Source organism: Piliocolobus tephrosceles, chromosome 18 (assembly GCF_002776525.5).
Source record: "Piliocolobus tephrosceles isolate RC106 chromosome 18, ASM277652v3, whole genome shotgun sequence".
Classification (NCBI taxonomy): Eukaryota; Metazoa; Chordata; class Mammalia; order Primates; family Cercopithecidae; genus Piliocolobus; species Piliocolobus tephrosceles.
Genome location: NC_045451.1, coordinates 17,967,956 through 17,995,459, shown reverse-complemented (window position 1 = coordinate 17,995,459; position 27,504 = coordinate 17,967,956). Strand labels below are relative to the sequence as shown.

At 40.6% G+C, this 27,504-nt stretch overlaps 1 protein-coding gene across 2 annotated transcripts in view; it reads left to right on the top strand.

Annotated features, from left to right (window-relative positions):
- Positions 1 to 27,504, top strand: part of CDH20 (cadherin 20) — a 166,372-nt gene that overhangs the window by 109,242 nt on the left and 29,626 nt on the right. For both annotated transcript variants that reach the window (XM_031934548.1, XM_031934549.1), the window contains exons 3-6: positions 3,789 to 4,083; positions 4,973 to 5,092; positions 7,605 to 7,772; positions 11,993 to 12,180. In XM_031934548.1, the coding sequence (XP_031790408.1) occupies positions 3,789 to 4,083; positions 4,973 to 5,092; positions 7,605 to 7,772; positions 11,993 to 12,180 (771 nt within the window). The remainder of the gene's footprint in view (positions 1 to 3,788; positions 4,084 to 4,972; positions 5,093 to 7,604; positions 7,773 to 11,992; positions 12,181 to 27,504) is intronic.

Genomic DNA, 27,504 nt, shown 5'->3' with positions numbered 1-27,504 from the left:
CCACACTCTGCTTTGGGTACTGGGGCTGAAACTCTCCAAGCCATAATTTCTCCTCTTCCAACCAGCTCCTCTCCCAGGTAGTCTGCCTGCCTGTAGAAGGTACTAGAGGGAGCCCAGGAGGCAGGAGGAGGGAAGAGTGCCTTGCTCCTCCTCATCACACCTACTTCTAAGAGGTGTGAATCCCAGGGAACAGGGACACCTCCTCCAAGCTCCTGAGGCCCCAGCCCAGGGGGCAGCCCTCCTTCCTCAGGGGTCTCAGCCCCAGCCTCAAGGGGCTCCCCTCCAAACCTGCCGATCCCAGAATCCCCGCCTCTGTCCTGTGTTGCCCCAGCCAGAGGGGCACTGGCTGTTTTTCCTGGAGTTGCGCTCTCTCTCTCTCTGATGCCTCGGGGCTTCCTTTTGGCTTTTCAGTCCTCACTCCAAATGCTCCCTGCTGAAACCAGGTGTTGAGTTTTGTTCCCTGACTAGACCTCGAACTGATAGGCCTATGGGCCTCAGAAACCACCTCTGTGTAAGCAGATCCTGACATGCTTCAAAGTGGAGAGCTTCCTGCTTCCCTGGGGGTGTTCTCTACCCCCTCCCTCCTCCTTTTCCCTTCCCCCGCCTTCTTCCCTCTCCCCTCCTCCCTTCCTCTCCCTCTCCTGCCCTGCTCATGTGCACACTTGCACGTGCAGACCGGCGCTCCAAACCTCCTGGAAAGGTGCTCCTAACTCGTTTTTTTTTTTTCTGAAACGGAGTCTCACTCTGTCGCCCGGGCTGGAGTGCAGTGGCGGGATCTCTGCTCACTGCAAGCTCCGCCTCCCAGGTTCACGTCATTCTGCTGCCTCAGCCTCCCGAGTAGCTGGGACTACAGGCACCCGCCACCATGCCTGGGTAATTTTTTTGTATTTTTAGTACAGACAGGGTTTCACCTTGTTAGCCAGGATGGTCTCGATCTCCTGACCTCGTGATCCGCCCACCTCGGCCTCCCAAAGTGCTGGGATTACAGGCTTGAGCCACCGCTGCCGGCCGCTCCAGGGCTAGCACCATCCACACGGAACTTTCGCCCTCCCCGCGACCCTTCTTCCAAAACAGTTTCATTACACACTTACAAGACATCAGGCCACAACAAGATGAAGGTCACACGGAAAGTGAAGGCCTCACACCCGAGCCGCAGCCCAGACTCCACGTGGCACCAGCCAGCTCCTAGGAGTCAGGGGCGCCCTGCCGTGAGCTCTGCTGCTGTCCTTTCTTAAAATGCTTAAAGCAGGCTTACCTGCCGCCTGCTGGGATCACAGGTGTGCTGAGTATTTCAAGGATCACGGAACAAAAGGTTTTATTTGATACATAGAGCACCTCAAAACAGTCCTGGGGTGGCCCTCAGTCAGCTTCTATTTTTCCTTCCCTACATAATCAGCAGTGCCCTAAATTAAACCAATTTTATTAAAAGTCCTATGCCACCATGCCATAAAATTACATACATACACTGTTGTATATGTAAACATACACCTATATGCATACGTATACATTTTTTAAATTTAAAACACCTTCTGAAATCCTTGTTCTGCCCACACTTCTGTTCCTCTGCCTGAGAACACAGTTCCCAATGGAATAGATTTTCATTTATTTGTACCCAGGTCCAAATGAAATGGCTTTCTATTCTACACAAGAGTTGGGCACCTCTACTGTTTATAACTGCATAAACAGAAGATTTGGATTGGAAAAAAAAAAAAAAGAAAGAAAAAAGAAAATACTGTATACAAAATGAGGAAATGTGAGAACTTCATATTCTAAATAAAATAAGTAGAAAAAAGTCCACAACTATTTTTTCGGTCAGTTTTATTCCCTTAGTTCCCTTTTCTAGATAAGACACAGCTGAGTTCCTCCAGGCAGCAAAACCGTTGCCTGCATGATTTGGCCGTGAGTCAATCTGAGTTCAGCTCAAAGCCAGCCACAGCCTCCAAACCCATCCCTGTCGGAGGCTGTTGTGGATGCATTTGCAGGTGTTTTATTGGTGTTTATGCCGTTTAATCCTCAGAGTAACACTGTCTTAGCCATGCTTCAGGCAGCCTTCTGCAGCTTTTACCAGGAGACTGTGCATAACAAAAAAGCCAAAAGGTTGTTTTTCCTCTCTGCCACCCTCCTGGAGGTCTGTAGGGAGCAGAGAAGAGCTGAGTGTGCTAATACCCTTTTCTCCATTCACGTGTATCATGGCTGGCCCCATTTATGGCCTTCCTATGATGGGAAAAGTACTGTGCTGGGTGTCTCCAGTGCATTAATCTCTAATGATCCCAGTGACCCTCCAGAATAAGTATTAGTGTTGTCCTCACATTTATAAGGAAATTAATGGTTATAAACATAAAAATAACTCATCAAGGGCCCTGAATTTATAACTGGCCTAGACAGTGTTCAGGCCAGATACACTGGCCTCCCTGCCCCAGGCCTAATGCTGGCTGTTTTATGAACTAATCTCATGAACTTCACCCTGGACTATGCAAAGTGCTAACAACCCAGGCAACAACGGAGTGGCTGACTACATTTAACTGTTTTGTTACCACCTTTAGAAAGAGACCGTTACCTATAGGGTTACTCAAAATTACAGGGTTCTTGCCACCTATACATACTATCTGCAATTAAGTAGATATTATAGATGCAGAAATATGTTTATAGGCCTGAGATTTTAAAAATATAGTACTCCTGGACTCCTTTTGAGAGTTATTAAAAGTATTCTGGCTGGGTGCAGTGGCTCACACCTATAATCCCAGCACTTTGGGAGGCCAAGGTGGGTAGCAGATCACCTGAGGTCAGGAGCTTGAGACCAGCCTGACCAATGTGGCGAAACCCCCTCTATACTAAAAATGTAAAAACTAGCCAGGCATGGTGGTGCATGCCTGTAATCCCAGCTATTTGGGAGCCTGAGGCAGGAGAATCATTTGAACCCGGGAGGTGGAGGTTGCAGTGAGCCAAAATCATGCCACTGCACTCCAGCCTGGGCGATGGAACGAGACTCTGTCTCAAAAAAAAAAAAAAAGGATTCTGAGAGGGAATATAGCTGCATGGTCAGATAAAAGCATGTCCCTAACTCAACCATCCACATATAGACTTAAGTGACTCAGTTATGAACCCAAGAACCAGTCCCATCTAAAGGAGACACATACTGATGTAAAGAATCACAACCAGCAGTTAAATTCCATTTGACGCCTGAAACACAAGCCCAGTCCTACTGAATGAAACTACAGAACTAGGATCACAGAATGTGAGAAAGAATTCACAGAGGTCATTCACTATTCCCACTGCAGTGCCCTTAACCTTTTTATAAACTACTTCCATCAGCTTATCAGCCAACTTGAATTGTCATAAAACTGTTTGATACTACAAAAATTATGGCAATTTCTTCATTTTAACATGTTTAGGCTTATCCATTTTATTTTACTTTTATTTTTCTTAAATGGAAAGGTAGGATTCCTCCTTATGAAACTTGTTCTTATTCTAACATTGGGGATCTTCATTTTCCAGAGTTCCTGTTTCCTGTACTTATCAGGGAGAATAATTTTGTTTAAATAATAGTAAGTTCAGGATACAGAATGTGTCATGGAAAATTTTACTTATTCATCAACCTGTATCTACTTCTTGACATAGTCGTGTCCAATGCATACTGGTTCTTTGTAGACAGACTTATTAAACATTTGAGTTAAAAAAAAATCTCCTTATGTAAAGGGAGGTTATAAGTTTGTAACAAACTGAAAATCAATGTGTTTTCTGACACCTATTGACATCCATGATGAGAATCAGATGCTTTCCTCTCCCAGCTTCATTCAGATATGGACAGGGGAGATGGATCCATCAAATACATCCTCTCGGGAGAAGGTGCTGGCATCGTGTTTACCATCGACGACACCACAGGAGACATCCATGCCATTCAGAGACTCGATCGAGAGGAAAGAGCCCAGTATACTTTAAGGGCTCAAGCCCTAGACAGGCGGACGGGCAGGCCCATGGAGCCAGAGTCAGAGTTCATCATCAAAATTCAAGACATCAATGACAACGAGCCCAAGTTCCTGGATGGACCTTATGTCGCCACTGTGCCAGAAATGTCCCCAGTGGGTAAGGTGGTGACTCATTGATTTTCACAAACAGCACCTCCTATACACATACACGCATGCACATGCACACACACACATGCAGGTACACACAGACTCAGAACAGGAGAGCATGACAGGAGCAGCTCACAAATTATAAAGCAACCAAAAATGATGACCAAGCCCTGTGGCTGGCAGGAAGCTACTTAAACACTGGAATCAAACAGAGCAAGTAACAATAATAATAAGCCTATTATTGTTTTTTAGTTCTGATTCTTTAAAAACAAAATATTAGCTAGACAGATAAATCAATAAATGCTTGAATAATATTTGTTTCATAAGGGAGAAATGTTTTGTTATTATCAAAAGAGCAATAGGGCTGGGCACGGCGGCTCACGCCTGTAATCCCAAAACTTTGGGAGGCTGAGGCAGGTGGATCACAAGGTCAGGAGACCCTGGCCAAAATGGTGAAACCTCATCTCTACTAAATAACCTGTCTCTACTAAAATACCAAAAAATTAGCCTGGTGTGGTGGTGCGCACCTGTAGTCCCAGCTACTCAGGAGGCTGAGGTGGGGGAATCACTTGAACCCATGAGGTAGAGATTTTAGTGAGCTGAGATTGTGCGCCACTGCACTCCAGCCTGGTGACAGAGTAAGACTCCATCTAAAAAAAAAAAAAAAAAGCAATGAAGAGCCCAAAGGCTGTGTTCTTACCAGTCATTCAGAATTTAAAGCACAAATAACTGTCATCCCTACTAAACAGGTACAAGGTAAGAGTTACGGAAGCTTGACCAAGAAAGGGGACTCTCCCAATGAAGCAAACACATTTGCAAATGCATTAAGATGGACTGTTCAGGATTGCATCCAGCCTTTAGTTATTACACTTGAACAGGTTTCTACTTCTCTTCCCCAGGTACCTCTGTCATCCAAGTGACAGCCACGGATGCAGATGACCCGACCTACGGCAACAGTGCCCGGGTGGTGTACAGCATTCTTCAGGGCCAGCCATATTTTTCTGTGGACTCTAAAACAGGTATCTGATGCAAGGGTCGAGTCAGTGGTGTTTATTCCCTGATAATTTATAACTACTGCTATGACAGACCCAACTCTCCTTTTCAAGGACTCTCCAGGAAGCGTATTAACCAGAGAAGATTGCTATAAGCTTTAGGATTAAGAGAACAAACTAGCACTGCCCTGATTATTGAACTTCCCAATAATCTTGTAAACTAGCAAAAGATATAGCTCACAGAATTTAGTAAAGCACAGAGGTAAACAGAAGAATATAAGAGCTATGCATAGACAATGGGCAGTGTCTAAATGGAGAGGCAAAAAGCCCCTTGGCATACACACACAAAGTAGCTCCCCACTAGCCTTCAAAAAATCCTATGGTTATATTTATTCCCGGGGACTAAGGTCTTTTATAACCCCATGAAGACCCAAGAGGATTGACACATTCATCTGGGTCATTAGAGAAATAGAAGCACTGATTGTGAAACTGGAAAGAGCCTTGGGGGAATCATCCAGTCCGACACCATTTGCTTAACAGATAAAGCAATTGGGAAACAGAGCTACTAAAGCTCATCTAGTGTAGAGAGGTCTCTTGACATGTGGTCTGATATTCTTTCTATTAAACCAACCACTGTGCACTCAGCAGCGAAGTCCAAAATGAATGGTTGCTGGGGTAGACAGGTTTTGATGAGGGAGGAAAGACCATGTGGGATGTGGTCCCCAAAACGCAGGTCCTGACTGGGAAGCTCTCACAGGGAGGACATCAGAGAGAACTGAATGGGTGAGGAGCAATGTGGCAGAAAATGACAAACAGAAGTTTGGTGTTTTGTTTGCTTATTTATTTCTGTCTTACCCAAGAGCTTTGGCTACAGAATTTATGTTTGGATGTATGAAAGACTTCATTTAATATGTTTGAGCTTGGCAAAGTTATTGTGATGTCATTATTTTATACTTGTGCCAAGCTTCCCCTCTTATTAAATACTTTCATAAATGATGCCATATTTGAACTTCCCAATAATCTTGTAAACTAGCAAAAGATATAGGAAGTATTATTACTTCCATTTTATATGAGGGTAAACATGGGACCTAGGACTAATTAACAAGGAACTTGAGTAAAGAAACAGCCACAGAATAAAGTTAATGGTGAACACTCAAAGTCACCTCTTTATTTGAAAAAGAAAAAATACATTTCTATTATTAGCAACCTGATCGAATCTTTTCCCAGAAGTCCTGAGGGAAACCAGACATTCAGAAAACTGTATCATAAAAGTAGTAAGGGAGTGTAAATTAGGAGGAGGAAGGAAAAAAGACTGCAGTTAGGGACTTCTATAAAACAGTCACTTTAACAATTCTAAGGGCAAGGGGGAGAATGAAGAGATGAAGGGTGCCCACGGGAGGAAAAATACAGGGAGGAAGAGGGTAATGTGTCCTTTATATCCTAAGAAGAGTCTTACATTATTTTGACAGCTCCCGGGGGCATCTGTAGTGTTAAGGTCAAAAATATATGAACAGATAGTTATTGCTGTGCCCATGGGGGGGCCTCTTAAAAAGGAAAATGCTGCATATACCACTTGAGAATGTTATTACTATAATGCAATATATACATTATAGGAGTAAACTGGGGTGGATTATCATTCCCAATCCCTTCCATTTTCATGCAAAAGGTCTACCTAGCCAAGAGTCATGTAAAGCTGTAGTAAATAAGTCTTTAATCTTTGCCGAGAGTGTATAGAAGTCAACTTTTTTAAGCTGAAGGGTTAAAGGGGAGATAAAACATTACTGTACAGGCGTGGCAGGATCACAACACATTTCAACGGATTGTAGTGTAGGCCCCTCTTCTTAAGTGAAACCGTATCTGCTGCTTGCTGTCTGGGGAAGTTCATCTCTTATGCATGGTAAAAATAAACAGCTCACAGAGCATCTTTCACGTCCTAGCTCACAGAATTCAGTAAAGCACAGAGGTAAACAGAAGAATATCACAAAACAGAATGAATACGTAACAACAGGAAAATCCAATTAGAATTCCAACCCTGCTTACAGGTAGTAGGGAGGCAAGAAAATGCAGGAATGAGTTACCTAAAGAAGAGCCATTCACACAACAAGGGCTCTAGGGGCTGAAGAAACTGAGGGAGAATTATCTAAATTCACAGATTTGTAGATATATGAGGCTTTGTTTTCTGGACCCAAAGACCCTGGTTTTCCTTGCTGAGACAGCGCTGTCAGAAATCGCCTTGGACTGCAACTTCCCAGATCTGTAAGAGAAACACTGCTGCCACCTCCTGTTCACTTTCAGTAATGCTGCCAGAAGAAACCAGCCCTCCGAGCTCTTCCTTCTGGAATAAAAGTTTTCATTCACCACTGATTTCAGTACAGCCCATTTTTGAAGTTGAGATTTCTTACCTCAAATTTAAAAGCACAGGTGACTTGCACCTCACTTCTAGGCATTAACAGTGCACCAGGGAGACACCTAGAAACCAATCTTTAAAAACTGGTCCTGTGGCTTTATTTTTAAAAACAAAGTCATTTCTATCCTGCAGGTATAATTAGGACAGCGCTCATGAACATGGACAGAGAAGCCAAAGAATACTACGAAGTGATTATCCAAGCCAAGGATATGGGAGGGCAGCTTGGAGGATTAGCTGGGACCACAACAGTCAACATCACCCTCTCAGATGTCAATGACAACCCACCCCGCTTTCCTCAGAGTGAGTACCTAATCCGAGAGAGCACAGACCTCGGGCCCAGAGATTACAGAGGTGCAGGAGAAAGGCCAGTTTGAGTTTCCTCATTAAGTTCAATTATCTATAAATTACTTTCTTACATTCATCATGCAATTCTCACATAACTATCTCCCTTCAGGGTTCCAGCTTCCCATAGTACTAAACCAGGATTTCTCAAACATTTTGTTTCCATTTTCTCCTCCCTGTGGAATCTTTTTACTTTGTTTCCTGATTTCCATTCCCACCCACCCTACATAAAATGCAATACTAAGGAATAAGGTTTGTTGGGTGGAACTGACCTTTAGTGGGCCACAAACTAGTAATAGCTAAGATTTTTGTCATCACATCCCTGCAAACCTATTTTTGCCCCCACGGGGCAATATTGATCCATCGAGAATTCATTCACTGATAGCCAAAGCTGCAGATGGACACATCCACCCATGTGACAATCTTCACCCATCGTTCCAGTAGGTACCAAGCGCTTGTTTGGTGAGAGCACAGGGCGTAAAGGGCACAAGAGGCTTAGAATTCAGTCCCTGCCCTTGTGAAGCTTCAAATCCACTTGGAGGACACATTCTACACACAGGAAAATTAACCCATAGTAGCGCTTGGTGCCACTTGAATAGTGCAAAATGATGCCTTCATATAAACTGAGATGAATGAAGCCTCCACAGAAGGATGAGATTTCAACAGGGGGCTAAAGAATATAGCAGGTTTATATAGGCAGAAAAGAAAACATTCCAGAAGGGGAAGTCATTCATTTATTCATTCATTCAAAAAACATTTATTCCAGGCCCTATTCTATGAATGAATCACAAAGCTGTGTACAGACAAAACAAGGTCTCTACCGTCTTGGAGCTCATTTGAGTAAAAACCTGCATGTAGGAAAAAACATCCTGACTGGAAATAAGTTTTCAATGTCATTTTATGTTCAAAGACTCCTAAAATTAAAACCGGCTCTTGCAAATGTACTATATCTTTACTGGAGGCCATAGAAAAGTTTTTGAGCAAGAGGGAGACATAAAGAAAGGCTAATTTGGTAGCCATGTGGAGGAGGGGTTGGCAAGGCAGAGACTAGGAGCAGGGGAGTCGGTCAGGAGACATTTAGAGAGGTCCAGACTTGAACTGCTAAGGACTTAAGGAAGTAGCAGGAGGAGTGGAATGGGACAAATAAGAAAACATGGACTTCTGCCTCTTGATTTCCTGACTAGGGAACCGTGGCAAAGGGTGGAGTCAAAGATGACGACAATGTTTTCACGCTGGATGACAGGGAGGAGGGTTGTACTACTAATAAAAAGAGAGGATGCAGAATGGAACGAGTGGCAGTGTAGGAGGCAGACAAATTCAGATTTAAATATGAAGTGACAGCAGGACAATCAGGCTGCATGTCCTTAAGGAAAGTGGAAATATAGAGCTATGACCGTGGAACAGAGCCCAGGAATGGAGATGTGAGTTTGAGAAGCAGATGCCTGAAGGAAGCAGCAGGAGAAATGAGAGCAGGAAGTGCAATTCCAGGTGAAACACTTAGCTAGGTAAATAGGGCTTTAAAAAAAACTAAAAGGAGAAAGAGTCTAGCCAGACTAGCCAGACCGTCAGATGAATAGTTGCATTCTGAATCAGTCAGACCAAGTGAACCTTCCCTTGTATCTATGTAAACACAGGAGAACTCAAATATTTACATGCAAACGGAATATACAAAGTCCCATGAGCATTCATGATGGAAAAAGCAGAATATTAGAGAAGTATTTCACAAAGGGTGCAAGTGAGTAAGTTCCTAAGTTGCTTGGTCTGACAGTGCAGAATACGAGAGCATCACAGAACAGTTTGTGAAATGCCACATGGATGGACTTTGTGTTGCTTTAGTGATCCTGTGGGTTCCATCTTCATTACTTCATGAAGGGCTCATATTACTCACACTACAGACTATAAATTCTTGAACACCCTTGAACTATTTGGCTTTTTACATTTGACACTAGACAGGTGTCTCTGATGGAGGCAGAAGGGACGGTACAACCAGCTTATTACATAGCTCAGGTTATTACATAGCTCAAAGGTAGATGGATTCTGACATATTGCCAGGAGTCATGTTACCCCAAACATGGCAGCTTCACAATAGCAGAACACAATACAAGGATTACTGGGTTTTTAGCCTTGCCTCGCAAACCAAGATCTTTTTTTTGTTTTTCTGAGACAGGGTCTTGCTCTGTCACCCAAGCTGGACTGCAGTGGTGCAATCACAGCTCACTGTAGCCTCAACCCCCAGGTTCAAGCAATCCTCCCACCTCAGCTCCTGAATAGCCAGAACGACAGGTGCATACCACCACGCCAAGCAATTTTTGTATTTTTTGTAGAGATGGGATTTTGTCATGTTGCCCAGGTTGGTCTTGAACTCTTGGGCTCATATCATCTGCATTCCTCAGGTTCCCAAGGTGCTGATATTACAGGCATGAGCCACCACACCCAGCCCCAAAACAACATCCTAACACCATTCTAAAGCACACATTTTAAGTTGTCACTTTTTCAAAATATAGTTTTAATGGAGACTCTAGGATAGAGTGGAAGTATGGATTATGTTTCATGGAAGACAAAACAAAAATGTAAAAAAATTTAAATCTCTGTGTCTCTATGCATTCTACACACATTATCACTGCTTCCTCCTTTTTGACCTTTTAAAACTTTGCATTCTCTCTTCATTAAATAGTTCCCCATCGATTTGCTAAAACTAAGTTTAGATAACCTTGATATTCCATAAACCTATCTTGGCTATACTCTTACGCCTAATTAATCTAATGAGTCCTCATTGTAAGAATTCCATTTTGCTTCTTTTTCACAAATATTACTATAACTGATTATGGAATGTTGACAAAATGACCCACCTACTATTTTACATTGAACAAGCTCAGTCACCTTTAATAGACCCAAATACAATGAAACATCAAGATCTCAAGCTATTTATTTATAATATAATGTATCATGTATAGAAATTGTATGCAGATGTTTAAACATATAACATAGCTTGATTGGGATGAGGAACATTGTAGGCAGATGCTTGTTTTTCCCAAAAGTTCTGCAACAGCAAAGTGTAATCCATCAACAACTTTGGAAGTAAATGGAAACAGATCATGAAATCCAATTGCCTGCCAGTTTAGTACAAACTTTAAAGATTTCCTGGCTCATGTTTGTAAAGAACAGGCATCATTTCTTCTGTGCAAGGCAGGGTGCTGTGAGCTGGCTGGGTGCTGTCAACCTCCCTGAATCTTTGTGAAACTCAAGCCCTCACACCCGAGGCTATAGCTTACAAAGCATATTAGAATAAAAGGGAACACGTACATATGGAAAATGTGATTGTGTGATTTTTGTTTGTTATTCAGTCAGTCACATTATGATTGACAAAATAACAAAGAACATCAAAAAGCTGAGCCCCAGAAAAGGTAAGTTGGTAAAAATACGAATTCATGGAGATGAAAGTGAACTAAATTTAATTGTAAGCTCAGGATGTCATGTCCAAAAGGAGATGACCAATTCTGAGAGTCCTACATATGTGAGAACCTTTTTAGTATTTTATTCTGGAACAAGAAAACAAGAAGCATGAAGGATCTGTCCATGGAGAGACAGCCCAGGGCAGTCTCGGGTACAAGGACACACTGAGGGGCAGCACATGGAGCTGATGGAGCTTGCTCTCCATGGCTGCTCCCCCTTTACAGAGCACTGATCTCCATGACCTCTGAGCAAATGGTCGTAGAGACAGGCACTCAGCACACGGGCCAGGCCATGAAAGAAAAGGTGGACATTTGAAGTGTAAACAGAATAAATATACACTTTGTGACCACAATGTTTATCACTCTCAGAAGGAACTGCAATTTAAGGAAATACTTCAGTTCACTAGGAAGTACTAAAAGATTTGAATGCAAGGTACTTCCTACCACTCAAGCTACAGTCACTAGGACTAAGTCATTCTGCTTTCACCCTGTTTTACTTAAGCTTTTTTACTCCTCTTTATTGAACATCCAATACAGGCTATGGCCTGTATGACCGTTTGCTCAGCCTTTATGGACCTTAGTTTTTATCTGTAAAAACTCAAGTTTTACTTTTTGAACCCAGAAGAAAGATATTTTGCACAGCACCCCTGATAAGATATGATAATGATGAGGCATTTTTTATACTGACGGATTATCAAGAATGCGTGTCCTGGCTTTTCTTTGTAGAACATTACCAGATGAGTGTGTTGGAATCAGCTCCAATTAGCTCCACTGTCGGGAGAGTGTTTGCCAAGGACTTGGATGAAGGCATAAATGCAGAGATGAAATACACTATTGTGGATGGAGATGGTGCAGATGCCTTTGACATTAGCACAGATCCCAATTTTCAAGTTGGTATCATAACTGTGAAGAAGGTAATCCAACTCCTTTTTCTAAACCATTTTCATGGGTGCTTTGAATGTTTATGAAATGCTAGTAAGGACTGTTGTATTATTGATATGCATTGTTTCAAATCCTCTGATAAAAGCGCTTTCCTATTATTTAAAAAAAAAAAAAAAAAACAGAAAACCTCTTAATTCTTATGTTTACATGCAAACACTGGCTGTGCCATCATTTCACTGAAAAGGTACCAGGTCATGATAAAAATATATTATAAATGAATGTCTTCTTTTGAGAAATGTCTGTTCATATCCTTTGCCCACTTTTTGATGGGGTTGTTTGTTTTTTTCTTGTATATTTGTTAACCCTATCACAAGAACAGAAAACCAAACACCATATGTTCTCACTCATAGGTGGGAACTAAACAATGAGATCACTTGGACTCGGGAAAGGGAACATCACACAACGGGGCCTATCATGGGGCGGGGGGAGGGGAGAGGTATTGCATTGGGAGTTATACCTGATATAAATGATGAATTCACGGGTGCTGACGAGTTGATGGGTGCAGCACACCAATATGGCACAAGTATACATATGTAACAAACCTGCACGTTATGCACATGTACCCTCGAACTTAAAGTATAATTTAAAAATATATATATATATATTGTAAATATATTTCTAAATACATTCCTTCTACCCAGTCACTTAAAAAACTGTTGTAGCTTAATTTTCTAATGATGTTAATGACTTGATCAATATTTGCACTTGAATAACACATGCATTATAGCATCCCATACATACCAATAAAGCAAGCCATAATATTATTTATGAATCAATAACATGCAGGCATTTTTTTAATTGCTTCTCAAAGATCTGTAAATCCTAATTAAACTTGAAAAAGCTTTATCAAACATACCTGCTGAATGGCTGTTATCACTTGAAATTCCTTTGATTTATGATAAGGTACCAAGATAAGCTATCGATTCTTTCTGTGACATAAAGCACATATGGATATACTCAGCTAGAAGATGAAACTTTTTAAAAATTGAATCTTTAACTCCCTAGCAAATATATATCTAATGAAATACATTAGTTTTAAAACTCATTGATTTAATCTTCCTTCTCTATGTTGAATGCATTTTAAAACCCAATATATTTTAAATGATATACTCAACAAATATTTATTGAGTGCCGCCTATGTGCCAAATATTGTTATAGGCATTTAATATAGAGTAAATAAAACAACCAAAAATCTCTGCCCTCATGGAGTTTACATTCTAGCAAGGGAAGAAGACAATCAAACATCAAGTCACTAAAGTAGTTTATTAGAAGGTAATAATTGATACGGGGGGGGGAGCAGAATAGAACAAAATAAGTGAGGCCAGGGAAGCTAAGATGGTTTCCAATTTAAACTGGAAGGTTGGCTAAATGCCCATCAATCAAAGAGTGGATTAAAAAAACTGTGGTAAATATATGTGATGGAATACTACACAGTCATAAAAAGGAATGAACTAACAGCATTTTCAGTAACCTGGATGAGATTAGAGACTATTTTTTTTTCCTCCTTCTTTGAGATGGAGTCTTGCTTTGTCACCCAGGCTGGAGTAAAGTGGCACAATCTCGGCTCACTGCAACCTCCGCCTCCCAGATTCAAGTAATTCTCCCAAGTAGCTGGGACTATGGGCGCACACTGCCATGCACGGCTAACTTTTTGTATTTTAGTAGAGACAGGGCTTCACCATGTTGCCCAGGCTGGTCGAGAACTCCTGAACTCAGGTAATCTGCCCGCCTCAGCCTCCCAAAGTGCTGGGATTACAGGCATGAGCCACTGCACCCAGCCAATTGGAGATTATTCTAAGTGATGTAACTCAGGAATGGAAAACCAAACATCATATGTTCTCACTGATGTGTAGGAGCTAAGCTTTGAGGGCACAAAGGCATAAGAATGATACAATGGACTTTGGAGACTTGGGGGGAGAGTGGCAGGGGGTGAGGGATAAAAGACTACAAATATGGTGCAGTGTATACTGCTCAGGTGATGGGCGCACCAAAATCTCACAAATCAGCACTAAAGAACTTATTCATGTAACCAAATGCCTGTACCGCAATACCCTATGGAAAAACACAATTAAATAAACTGGGTGGTCGGGACTGGTATCACAGAGAAGTGGCATTTATGCAAAGACTTACAGTGAGCAGAGTCACACCACTGAGTTTAGTAGATGAACAGTGTGGGAGGTTCGCTACCAGTGACTCTTCGTGAAAAGAGCACATGGCAGTCCTAAAGAGAAGAGAATGGGCATGAACTATCGAGGAAAGTGTTCCAAGCAAAAGGACCACCAGTGCAAAGGCTCTGAGGTGGGACCATGCCTGCTGTATTTCAAGAACAGCAACGGTGGGGTCATAAGGCTGAGTTGAGTGAGGGACTCTTAGGAGATGAGGTCTGAAAAGTAACAAAGGAGCCAGATCATTTAGGACCATATAGGCTAACTATAAGGACTTTGGTTTTTACTCTGAGTAAAATGGGGAATGACTGAAGGATTTTTAACAGATGTATGACATGGCTGGGTTTTCATTATAAAATACTCAGTAGGCTGTGTTGAGGTGGGGGGAGTTTAAGGAGAGAAGGATGAAAAGAGGAAGACCAACTGAGAAGCTACTGCAATAATCCAGGTAAGAGATGATGATGGTTTCACCTAAGTAATGGGAATGGAGGTGATAGGAAGTGGTCAGAATCTGTACATAATTTGAAAGTAGAGCCAACAGGATTTCCTAAAAACGTGGATGAGGATAGGGAAGAAAGAGAAGAGTCAACCGAGCAACAAGAAGAATGGAGTTGCCATTAACTGAGACAGGGAAGTCTGCAGGTAGAGCAGGTGGCAGGGGTGACAAGTATTGGAATTCAGTTCTGGACATACACATGACATTTGCAGAGTCTATTAGACATCAAGTAAAGACATGTCATGGCTTTGGTTGTAAGAGTGAGGAGTTTGTAGAAGGGTCCTGGGCTGGAAATACGAATTTGGGAGTCATAAGCACATAGATGGTACTTAAAGCAAGTAAAACAAATGAGATTGCAAGGGACTGAGCATAGACAGAAAGAGGACAGTGAAACGAGCCCTGAAGCACCCCAACATGAAGAGGTCGGAAGGAGTGTAAGGACAGGCAAGGAGACTGGGGGGCGACCAGGGAGGCAGGAGGAAAATGGAGGAAGTACAGTGTTCTGAAGGCATGAAGAATGTGTTTCCAAAGGATAGAGTGATCACCTTGACAAACGCTGCTACAGGTCAAATAAGAACATCAGGAATTCACCACAGACTTTAGGAACATGGAGGCCACTGACAACCTTGACAAAAACCACAGTTATAACATTAAAATGTAACTCAAGTTAACATGTGTTTATAATAACTTTTTTCTATGCTACTTGATAGAACTGAATTAACACTGCTTGAGAAGGGAATAAGGGACGAGTTCATATGTTTGTTCTGTATTCATTTAAGATGCAATCAATCACAGCAAAGGAACAGAATCACAGCAAAGGATCCAGAATTCCACCAACCAGAAATCTTTCTATCCTGTACACAATGATCTTGAAACAATGCAAAATGCTGAGATTAACTTCTAAATTATCAACTAAATCTAGATGTAATTAAAATACTATAATTTCTTATTCTCATTCTTTGAGAACTAATATCACACGCTAGAATTATAATAGGTGATTAAAACAACAATACTATTTTGGTATATGTCATCGGCTCCTCTACTATGTGGTATGCCTCAAGTAAACAATAATACATTGCTAACCATAACTAGTCACTGTAAATAAGGGAAATACTCAAATTTTTGAATTACTGGGTTTTTCTTTTTTTTTTTTTTTTTGTTTGTTTGTTTGTTTGAGACAGGGTCTCACTCTGTCACCCAAGCTGGGGTGCAGTGGCACAATCATGGTTCACTGTAGGCTTGACTTCTTGGGCTCAAGCAATCCTTCCACCTCACCATCCTAACTAGCTGGGACTATAGGCATGTGCCACCACAGCCACCTAATTTTTGCGTTGTTGTTTGTTTGAGACAGGGTATCTCTCTGTCGCTCAAGCTGGAGTGCAATGGCATGCTCAAGGCTCACTGCAGCCTGTAGTCCCAGCTACTCAGGAGCATGAGGTGGAAGGACTGCTTGAAGCCAAGAGGTCGAGGCTGCAGTGAGCCATGATCGTGCCGCAGCCACCTATTTTTGTTGTTGTTGTTGTTTTATTTTGTCGTTGTAGAGACAAGGTCTCCCTATGTTTTCCAGGCTGGTCTCAAACTCCTGAGCTCAAGCAATACTCCTGCCTCAGCCTCCCAAAGGCCTAGGATTACAGGCGTGAGCCACCGAAACCAGCTTGTTTCTTTAGTACAAAAACTCTATTCAAACAATTAAGCAACCAGAAAAAGAACTTCGAGGGTTCTAAATATTTAAATGTTATCTTATGTCTTAAAATAATGTCTGAGATAATTCTAAATAATAAAATAATATTTACGTCAGATTATCACAATATAGTTTAGACTTTATTACAAGCCGTTTGTTTTAAAAAGTCTGTTAACTATAACAACTCTGTCTCTGAAAGAAATCTCAAAATGTGTTTTCTTCAGCTCTCTTACCTGCAGAAAACATGAAGCCTCTTAAGACGGAGTACTGTTTTTCACTGTCATTACTAAAACGATATCTACGTTTAATCAAAATACATATCAATTTTGCCAAGGTCACTTTCATTTCTCTTCTGAACTTATGAGCTGCCAGAAAATGGAATTAAGAAAAGGGTCAATAAGTTGGGTAGATGGACAAATCACATATAATAAATACTTTAGAGGCCACTGACGGCTCAGTCTACGGCTTTGGAATAACATTCACTCAGATGTCTGCTCCACGCCCATCTTCCCACTTTGTCATTAATAATGTCATATAAAATTGAAACAAAAGTTCTGCTTTTGATTTATTTCCCTTAGGCCTATTATTTGTCTAAGAAGCACATACTTTTTCAAAAAGAGAAATTGAGTTGAATTGATAGAATTGGGTCTTTAGGAAACCACACTGATTACTACCCAGTCCCTTGGGTCTTTTTAGCTTTTAAGTAATCAATCAATCAATTTTCAGTCTCTTAACTTAAATGCTTGAAGTATAATTTGAAATATATAATTTTCAGGATGTTCTTTATTCTGAGTGAGCATGATGTGCCATTTTCTAGTCTTCTGCATATCTTCTGTCTTACAACAACAAGAAGCAATTGTTTAGAGTCCATTCTCTTCTTAGGCAGGTCACAAAGAACAAAAATTCTATATTTCATCAAATCTGAGATGTCATGAATTATAAATCTCATCACTGTTTTATGGGTCATTGAAGAAAAGTTCTTGCCAATTTAAATAATACAATGCTTTCTTATTTCTTAGTGTCTATAAAGCACTCTTGTAGGCACAGTTAGACAAATTTGTTTCACCAGTGTTAGATTCACTCCCTGATTCTGTTTCCATGCTGTTCTCCCTACACAATAACTCTTGTTTCAATGCCAAATCATAATATAATATTTTAAAAGATATTTTAGAAGGCAATAAAGCTCAACATGTGCAGTACCAACAATGTGCAAAACTCCGCTGAAGTACAACATGAACAGCTTGGACTAGGTCTTCCTTGCACGGGCAGTAACGACTGCTGCTTATCAAGATCCCTTTGCCTCCCATTGACACTAGAGCAACTGTAAGGTATTATCAATTGGAGAAGCAACGCTATTTCTAAAATATCAAAACATCTAAAACTGTGCATCTTAAATTACTCAAATACATTAATAAAATCTGTAAATACTATCACTCAACCAGTAAATATTAATACTCACATTGAGAAACTTTTTGTACTGTTCAATGTAACAATTTTTTTTAGGTTTTTGCTACCCTTTGAGTTTCTGGTTTTGCTAGGCACCGGGGAATAAAAATCTGACTAAGTCATAGCTTTTGCCCTTGAGTATGGGGAGTGGGATCAACACAGAAAGAAATATCTGTAATACGAAAGAAAAGCTATAAAGGAAGTATAATAATGTACTGTGAGAACAAAGAAAGGCATACTTAATTCTTCTTAATTAGTAATTAAAGTTGCATTACTATTTTGTGCCATAATTTTCATGACTCAATTTTTAACGATATAATGGCTTTTTGTTTTTGTATCCTCTAACTTGAAGACATTTCTTGAATTTGGAAATTGGGTTCTCAGATATTATTGGTTTTTTATTTTCTATTATGAATACAGAAACAAATAATTATTTGATATTTAAAATAAAAAGAACACAAACTATTCAAGAGGGAAAAGCCAAAATTCACATTATCAAGTGCGGACAATTTTAATTTTAAGAGTTGAGCATAGTGGTTGCAGCTTCTTGGGAGGGAGGTGAGAGCATCTCTTAAGCCTAGGAGTTTGAGACCAGTCTGGGCAACATAAGCCAGAGTTTGTCTCAGTAAATAAATAAATAATGAACTTTAGAGTATTGAGGGCAATGTTTCATTTCCAACAATGTGGAAGTGAGAGAGACAATAATCTTAAATAGTTTAGAAGTCTTAAGTAACTTACTTTAAAAGAACTTCAATAATAATTAAAAACTCACTCTAGTGCTTTCAACAGATGCTGGAACGATCGGATACCATTTGCAAAAAAATAAAGAAATAAGCCTCGGTTATACACCCACAAAAAAACCTCAAAATGAATCATGCACCTAAATGTAAAAACCTAAAACTAAAAAATTTGTAAAAGGAAACATAGGAGAAAATCTTTGTAATCGTGATTGGACAAAGATTTCTTCCATGTTACACCAGAATCCCAACCCATCAAAGAAAAAGTAGACTTCACTGAAGTTAAGAATTTCTGTTCTTCAAAGGACACCGTTGTGGCCAGATGGCTGAATAGGAAAAACTCCGGTCTGCAGGTCCCAGCGAGAACAACACAGAAGGCAGGTGATATCTGCATCTCCAACTGACGTACCCGGCTCATCTCAATCGGACTGGTTAGACAGTGGGTGCAGCCCACAGAGGGTGAACTGAAGCAGGGTGGGGCGTCCCCTCACCTGGGAAGCGCAGAGGGTGAGGGAACTCCCTCTACTAGCCAAGGGAAGCCATGGGCGACTGTGCTGTGAGGAAAAGTGCACTCCAGCCCAGATATTACGCTCTTCCCATGGTCTTTGCAACCGGCAGACCAGGAGACTTCCTCGGGTGCCTACACCTCCAGGGCCCCGGATTTCAAGCACAAAACTGGGCAGCAATTTGGGCAGACCCTGAGCTAGCTGCAGGAGTTTTTTTTTTTTTTTTTCTTTTTTGGAAAGAAACCCCAGTGGCGCCTGGAATGCCAGTGAGACAGAACTATTCACTTCTGTTTCCAGTGGATCCCACCTCCATGGAGCCCAGCAAGCTGAAATCCACTGGCTTGAAATTTTCGCTGCCAGCTCAGCAGTCTGTGGTCAACCTGGGATGCTGGAGCTTGGTGGAGGGAGGGGGGTCCGCCATTACTGAGGATTGCGTAGGCAGTTTTCTCCTCACAGTGTAAACAAAGCCACCACGAAGTTCAAACTGGGCAGAGCCCACCACAGCTCTGCAAAGCCACTGTAGCCAGACTGCCTCTCCAGATTTCTCCTCTCTGGGCAGGGTATCTCTGAAAGAAAGGCAGCAGCCCTAGTCAGAGACTTACAGATAAAACTCCCATCTCCCTAGGAAAGAACACCTGGGGGAAGGGGCAGCTATGGGTGCAGCTTCTGCAGACTTAAACATTCCTGCCTGCTGGCTCTGAAGAGAGCAGCAGATCTCCCAGCACAGCACTCAAGCTCTAAGGGACAGACTGCTTCCTCTAGTGGGTCCTTGACCCCCATGCCTTCTGACTGGGAGACACCTCTGAGCAGGGGTCAACAGACACCTCATACAGGAGAGCTCCAACTGGCATCCAGCAGGTGCCCCTCTGGGAAGAAGCTTCCAGAGGAAGGATCAGACAGCAATCTTTGCTGTTCTGCAGCCTCTGCTGGTGATACCCAGGCAAACAGGGTCTGGAGCGGACCTCCAGCAAACTCCAATAGACCTGCAGCAGAGGGAACTGACTGTCAGAAGGCAAACTAACAAACAGAAAAGAACAGCATCAATATCAACAAAAAGGATGTCCACACAGAAACCCCATCCAAAGGTCACCAACATCAAAGACCAAAGGTAGATAAATCCATGAAGATAAGGAAAAACCAGCACAAAAAGGCAGAAAATCCCAAAAACCAGAACACCTCTTCTCCAAAGGATTACAACTCCTCGCCAGCAAGGGAACAAAACTGGACACAGAATGAGTTTGCAAATTGACAGAAGTAGACTTCAGAAGGTGGGTAATAACAAACTCTTCCAAGCTAAAGGAGCATGTTCTAACCCAATGTAAAAAAGTTAAAACCTTGAAAAAAAAAGAGGAATTGCTAACTAGAATAACTAGTTTAGAGAAGAACATAAATGACCTGATGAAGCTGAAAAATACAGTGTGAGAACTTCGTGAAGCATACACAAGTATCAACAGCCAAATCGATCAAGCAGAAGAAAGGATATCAGAGACTGAAGATCAACTTAATGAAAAAAGCATAAAGACAAGATTAGAGAAAAAAGAATTAAAAGGAATGAACAAAGCCTCCCAGAAATATGGGACTATGTGAAAAAACCAAACCTACATTTGATTGGTGTACCTGAAAGTGACGGGCAGAATGGAACCAAGTTGAAAACACTCTTCAGGGTATTATCCAGGACCAACCTAGCAAGACAGGTCAACATTCAAATTCAGGAAATACAGAGACCACCACAAAGATCCTCCTCAAGAAGAGCAACCCCAAGACACATAATCATCAGATTCACAAAGGTTGAAATGAATGAAAAAATGTTAAGGGCAGCCAGAGAGAAAGATCAAGTTACCCACAAAGACAAGCCCATCAGACTAACAGCGGATCTCTTTGCAGAAACCCTACAAGCCTGGAGACAGTGGGAGCCAACATTCAACATTCTTAAAAAAAAGAATTTTCAACCCAGAATTTCATATCCAGCCAAACTAAGCTTCATAAGCCAAACTAAGCTTCATAAGCAAAGGAGAAATAAAATCCTTTATAGACAAGCAAATGCTAAGAGATTCTGTCACCACCAGGCCTGCCTTACAAGAACTCTTGAAGGAAGCACAAAATACAGAAGGGAAAAACCCGTAACAGCCACTGCAAAAACATACCAAATTGTAAAAACCATTGACACTATGAGGAAACTGCATCAACTAACAGGCAAAATAATCAGCTGGCATCATAATGACAGGATCAAACTCACACATAACAATATAAACCTTAAATGTAAATGGGCTAAATGCCCCAATTAAAAGACACAGACCAGCAAATTGGACAAAGAATCAAGACCCATCAGTGTGCTGTATTCAGGAGACCCATCTCACATGCAAAGACACACATAGGCTCAAAATAAATGGATGGAGAAATATTCACCAAGTAAACGGAAAGCGAAAAATAAACAGGAGTTGCATTCTTGTCTCTGATAAAACAGACTTTAAACCAACAAAGATCAAAAAAGACAAAGACGGTCATTACATAATGGTAAAAGTATCAATGCAACAAGAAGAGCTAACTATCCTAAAATGTATACGCACCCAACACAGGAGCACCCAGATTCATAAAGCAAGTTCTTAGAGACCTACAAAGAGTCTTAGACTCCCAAACAATAATAGCGGGAGACTTTAACACCCAGTCAATATTAGACAGATCAACAAGATAGAAAATTAACAGGGATATTCAGGACTTGAACTCAGCTCTGGACCAAGCAGATCTAATAAACATCTGGAGATCAACAGAATATACATTCTTCTCAGCACCACATCAACAATCTAAAATTGACCACATAACTGGAAGTAAAACACTCCTCAGCAAATGCAAAAGAATGGAAATCATAACAAACAATCTCTCAGACCACAGTGCAATCAAATTAGAACTCAGGATTAAGAAACTCACTCAACACACACACAACTACATGGAAACTGAACAATCGGCTCCTGAATGACTACTGGGTAAATAACAAAATCAAGGCAGAAATATAGTTCTTTGAAACCAGAACAACACACCAGAATCTCTGGGATACAGCTCAAACAGTGTTTAGAGGGAAATTTATAGCACTAAATGCCCACAGGAGAAAGTGAGAAAGATCTAAAATCAACACCCTAACATGACAATTAAAGAAACTAGAGAAGCAAGAGCAAACAAATTCAAAAGCTAGCAGAAGACAAGAAGTAACTAAGATCCGAGCAGAACTGAAGGAGATAGAAAACCCTTCAAAAAATCAGTGAATCCAGGAGCTGGTTTTTTGAAAAGATTAACAAAATAGACAGACTGCTAGCAAGACTAATAAAGAAGAAAAGAGAGAAGAATCAAATAGACACAATAAAAAATGATAAAGGGGCTATCACTGCTGATCCCACAGAAATACAAACTACCATCAGAGAATACTATAAACACCACTATGCAAATTAAATAGAAAATCTAGAAGAAATTGGTAAAGTCCTGGACATATACACCCTCCCAAGACTAAACCAGGAAGAAGTCAAATCCCTGAATAGACCAATAACAAGCTCTGAAATTGAGGCAGTAATTAATAGTCTACCAACCAAAAAAACCCCAGGACCAGACAGATTCACAGCCGAATTCTACCAGAGGTACAATGAGGAGGTGGTAGCATTCCTTCTGAAACTATTCCAAACAGTAGAAAAAGAGGAACTCCACCCTAACTCATTTTATGAGGCCAGCATCATCCTGATACCAAAGCCTGGCAAAGACACAACAAAAAAAGAAAATTTCCAGCCAATATCCCTGATGAACATCAATGTGAAAATTCTCAATAAAATACTGGCAAACCGAATCCAGCAGTACATCAAAAAGTTTATCCACCACGATCAAGTTGGCTTCATCCCTGGGATGCAAGGCTGGTTCAACATACACAAATCAACAAATGTAATCCATCACATAAACAGAACCAATGACAAAAACCACATGACTATCTCAAAAGATGCAGAAAAAGCCTTCAACAAAATTCAACTAAATGCTAAAAACTCTCAATAAGCTAGGTATTGATGGAACATATCTCAAAATATTAAGAGTCATTTATGACAAACCCACAGCCAATATCATACTGAATGGTCAAAAACTGGAAGCATTCCCTTTGAAAACTGGCCCAAGACAAGGATGCCCTCTCTCACCACTCCTATTCAACATAATATTGGAAGTTCTGGCCAGGGCAATCAGGCAAGAGGAAGAAATAAAGGGTATTCGAACAGTAAAAGAGGAAGTCAAACTGTCCTTGTTTGCAGATGACATGATTGTATATTTAGAAAACCCCATCATCTCAGCCCAAAATCTCCTTAAGCTGACACACAACTTCAGCAACGTCTCAGGATACAAAATCAATGTGCAAAAATCACAAGAATTCCTATACACCAATAATAGATAAAACAGACAGCCAAATCATGAGTGAACTCTCATTCACAATCGCTACAAAGAGAAGAAAATAGCTAGGAATCCAACTTACAAGGGATGTGAAGGACCTCTTCAAGGAGAACTGCAAACCACTGCTCAAGGAAATGAGAGGACACAAACAAATGAAAAAAACATTCCATGCTCATGGATAGGAAGAATCAATATCGTGAAAATGGCCATACTGCCCAAAGTAACTTACAGATTCAATGCTATCCCTATCAAGCTACCATTGACTTTCTTCACAAAATTAGAAAAAACTACTTTAAATTTCATATGGAATCAAAAAAGAGCCTATATAGCCAAAACAAGCATAAGCAAAAAAGAACAAAGCTGTAGGCATCATAGTACCTGACTTCAAACTACACTACAAGGCTACAGTAACCAAAACAACATGGTGCTGGTACCAAAATATAGACCAATGGAACAGAATAGAAGCCTCAGAAATAATGCCACACATCTACAACCATCTGATCTTTGACAAATCTGACAAAAACAATCAATGGGGAAAGGATTTCCTACTTAATAAATGGTGTTGGGAAAACTGGCTAGCCATAGGCAGAAAACTGATACTGGACCCCTTCCTTATACCTTATACAACATTGACTCAAGATGGATTAAAAACTTAAACATAAGACCTAAAACCATAACAACTCTAGAAGAAAACCTAGGCAATACCATTCAGGACACAGGCATGGGCAAAGACATCATGACTAAAACACCAAATGCAATGGCAACAAAAGCCAAAATTGACAAATGGGATTGAATTAAACAAAGAGCTTCTGCCCAGCAAAAGAAACTATCATCAGAGTCAACAGGCAACCTAGAGAATGGGAGAAAATTTTTGCAATCTATCCATCTGACAAAGGTCTAATATCAAGAATCTACAAGGAACTTAAACAAATTTACAAGAAAAGAAAACAACCCTATCAAAAAGTGGGTGAAGGACATGAACAGACACTTCTCAAAAGAAGACATTTATGCAGCCTACAAACATACAAAAAAAAGCTCATCCATCATCACTGATTATTAGAGAAATGCAAATCAAAACCATATTAAGGTACCATCTCATGCCAGTTAGAATGGCGATCATTAAAGAAGTCAGGAAACAATAGATGCTGGAAAAGATGTGGAGAAATAGGAATGCTTTTTAACACTGTTGGTGGGTGTAAATTAGTTCAACCATTGTGGAAGACAGTGTGGTGATTCCTCAAGGATCTAGAACCAGAATTACCATATGACCCAGCAATCCCATTACTGAGTATATACCCAAAGGATTATAAATCATTCTACTATAAAGAACATGCACACGTATGTTTATTGCAGCACTGTTCACAATAGCAAAGACTTGGAACCAACCCAAATGCCCAACATTGATAGACTGGATAAAGAAAATATGGCACATATACAATATGGAATACTGTGCAGCCATCAAAAAGGATGTGTTCATGTCCTTTTCAGGGACATGGATGAAAACATCATTCTCAGCAAGCTAACATATGAACAGAAAACTAAACACTGCATGTTCTCACTTACAAGTGGGAGGTGAACAATGAGAACACATGGACCCAGGGAGGGGAACATCACACACCAGGTCCTGTCGTGGGGTGGGGGGCTAGGAGAGGGATAGCATTAGGAGAAATACCTAATGTAGATGACGGGTTGATAGGTGCAGCAAACCGCCATGGCATGTGTATACCTATGTAACAAACCTGCACGTTCTGCACATGTATCACAGAACTTAACGTATACTAATAATTTTTAAAAAGGACACTGTTAAGAGAATGAAAAGACAAATCACAGATTAGGAGAAAATATTTGCAAATCATATGTCTGATAATGGACTTGAATAAAGAATATACAAAGACCTCTTCAAGAAGACATAAAAAGATGCATCACGAGGCAGTAAGGAAGTGCAAATCAGAACCACAATGAGATACCACTTTACACACACTAGGATACATAAAAATTTTTAAACTGGCAAAACCAAGTGCTGACAAAGATGTGGAGAAACTAGAGCTTTCATACACTCCTGGTGGGAATTCAAACTGATACTGCCTTTCTGAAAATTCATCTGGAAGTTTCTTATAAAGTTAAAAATATATTTACAATCCTACAACTCCACTCCTGGGTATTTACCCCAGTGGAATGCAATTTTATGCTCACACAAAAATCCTGTATGCAAATATTTATAGCAGGTTTATTCATAACTGTCAGAAATTGGAAAAAAACACAAATGTTATCTCTAGTGAAGAATGGATAAATCAACTGTTGTATATACATATAATAGAATACTACTTGGAAATAAAAAAGAACAAACTCACCAGGCATAGTGGCTCACGCCAGTAATCCTAGCACTTTGGGAGGCCAAGGCCAAGGTGGGCCTATCACCTAAGGTCAAGAGTTCAAGACCAGCCTGGCCAACATAGTGAAACCCTGCCTCTGCTAAAAATACATAAATTAGCCAGGCGTGGTGGCACACACGTGTAGTCCCAGCTACTTGGGAGGCTGAGGCAAGAGAATCGCTTGAACCCAGGAGGCAGAGGTTGTAGTGAGCCCAGATCACACCACTGCATTGCAGCCTGGGGGACACAGTGAGACTGTCTCAAAAAAAAAAAAAAAAAAAAACTCCTCACTCATGCAACATGGATGAATCTCAAATGCTAAGTGAAAGAAACCTAACTCAAAAGATTACATACTGAATGTAATTTATATGACATTATATGACATTCTTGCAATAAAAACAGGACATAAATCAGTGTTTGCCAGGGGCTGGGTGGCAGGGGAGAGGTTGACTACAAAGGGGCACAGAGTGAGGGTCACGGGGGTGATGAAACAGCTCTACAGCTTGATTATTGCTGTAGACACGTGACTCAATACACTACTCAAAACCTGCAAATTTTATACTAAAAATTTTAATGTATGTCATGTATGTAAATATATAAATGTATGTAAATATCTTATTTTTAAAAACATACAAATTTCACACAAAATTAGAAAAACGATTTAAAATTAAAAGGGAAAACAAGTTTTGCCTAGCTCAAACCTAACATGAACAACATTGTCCACAACTGTGTTACAAATACATAAAGAATTTTAAGAGCGTATAAATGTAATTTACCAGGAAAGAAAAATGTTTCGATTTAGGGAGCAAGCATTAAGTGAGCTGGTAAAATAGTCCTTCAAACATATCATTAATCTGACTGGCAGATTTCCCTGTTTGTGAAAACTTTGCCTTTTCAATGACAACTAGGGAGGCAGGCTGGCTGGTGGAGATGGGCTTCTTGGTTTGAATGGGGCTTCTTGGTTTGGATGGAAATGGCTGGCGACCCATGAAACAAGAAGCACAATGTCTGGCACTAAGTAAATACTAAATAAGCAGTAACCCAGCAACAGTAACAAAACAAAAAAACCTTATTAACATTTGAAAATAACAATTATTATGAATGTATTATTACATGTACCCTGAAAATATGTAAATCTATTAAGTATCCATTTTGAATGTAATTTTTTGAGACAGGTGTCTCTCTGTCACTCAGGCTAGAGTGCAGTGGTGCCATCATAGCTCACTCTAAACTGAGCTCAAACCATCCTCCTGCCTCTGCCTCCCAAATAGCTGGGATTACAGGCACATGCCACCATGCCCAGCTAATTTTTTGTATTTTTGGTAGAGATGTGGGTCTCATTATGTTGTCTTGGCTGGTCTCCAAATCCTAACCTCAAGAGATCCTCCCACCTCAGCTTCCTACAATGTTGCACTTACAGGCATGAACCACTGCTCCTGGCCAAAAAGTTGTTTTTTTTTTTTTTTTTTTTTTTTTTTTTTTT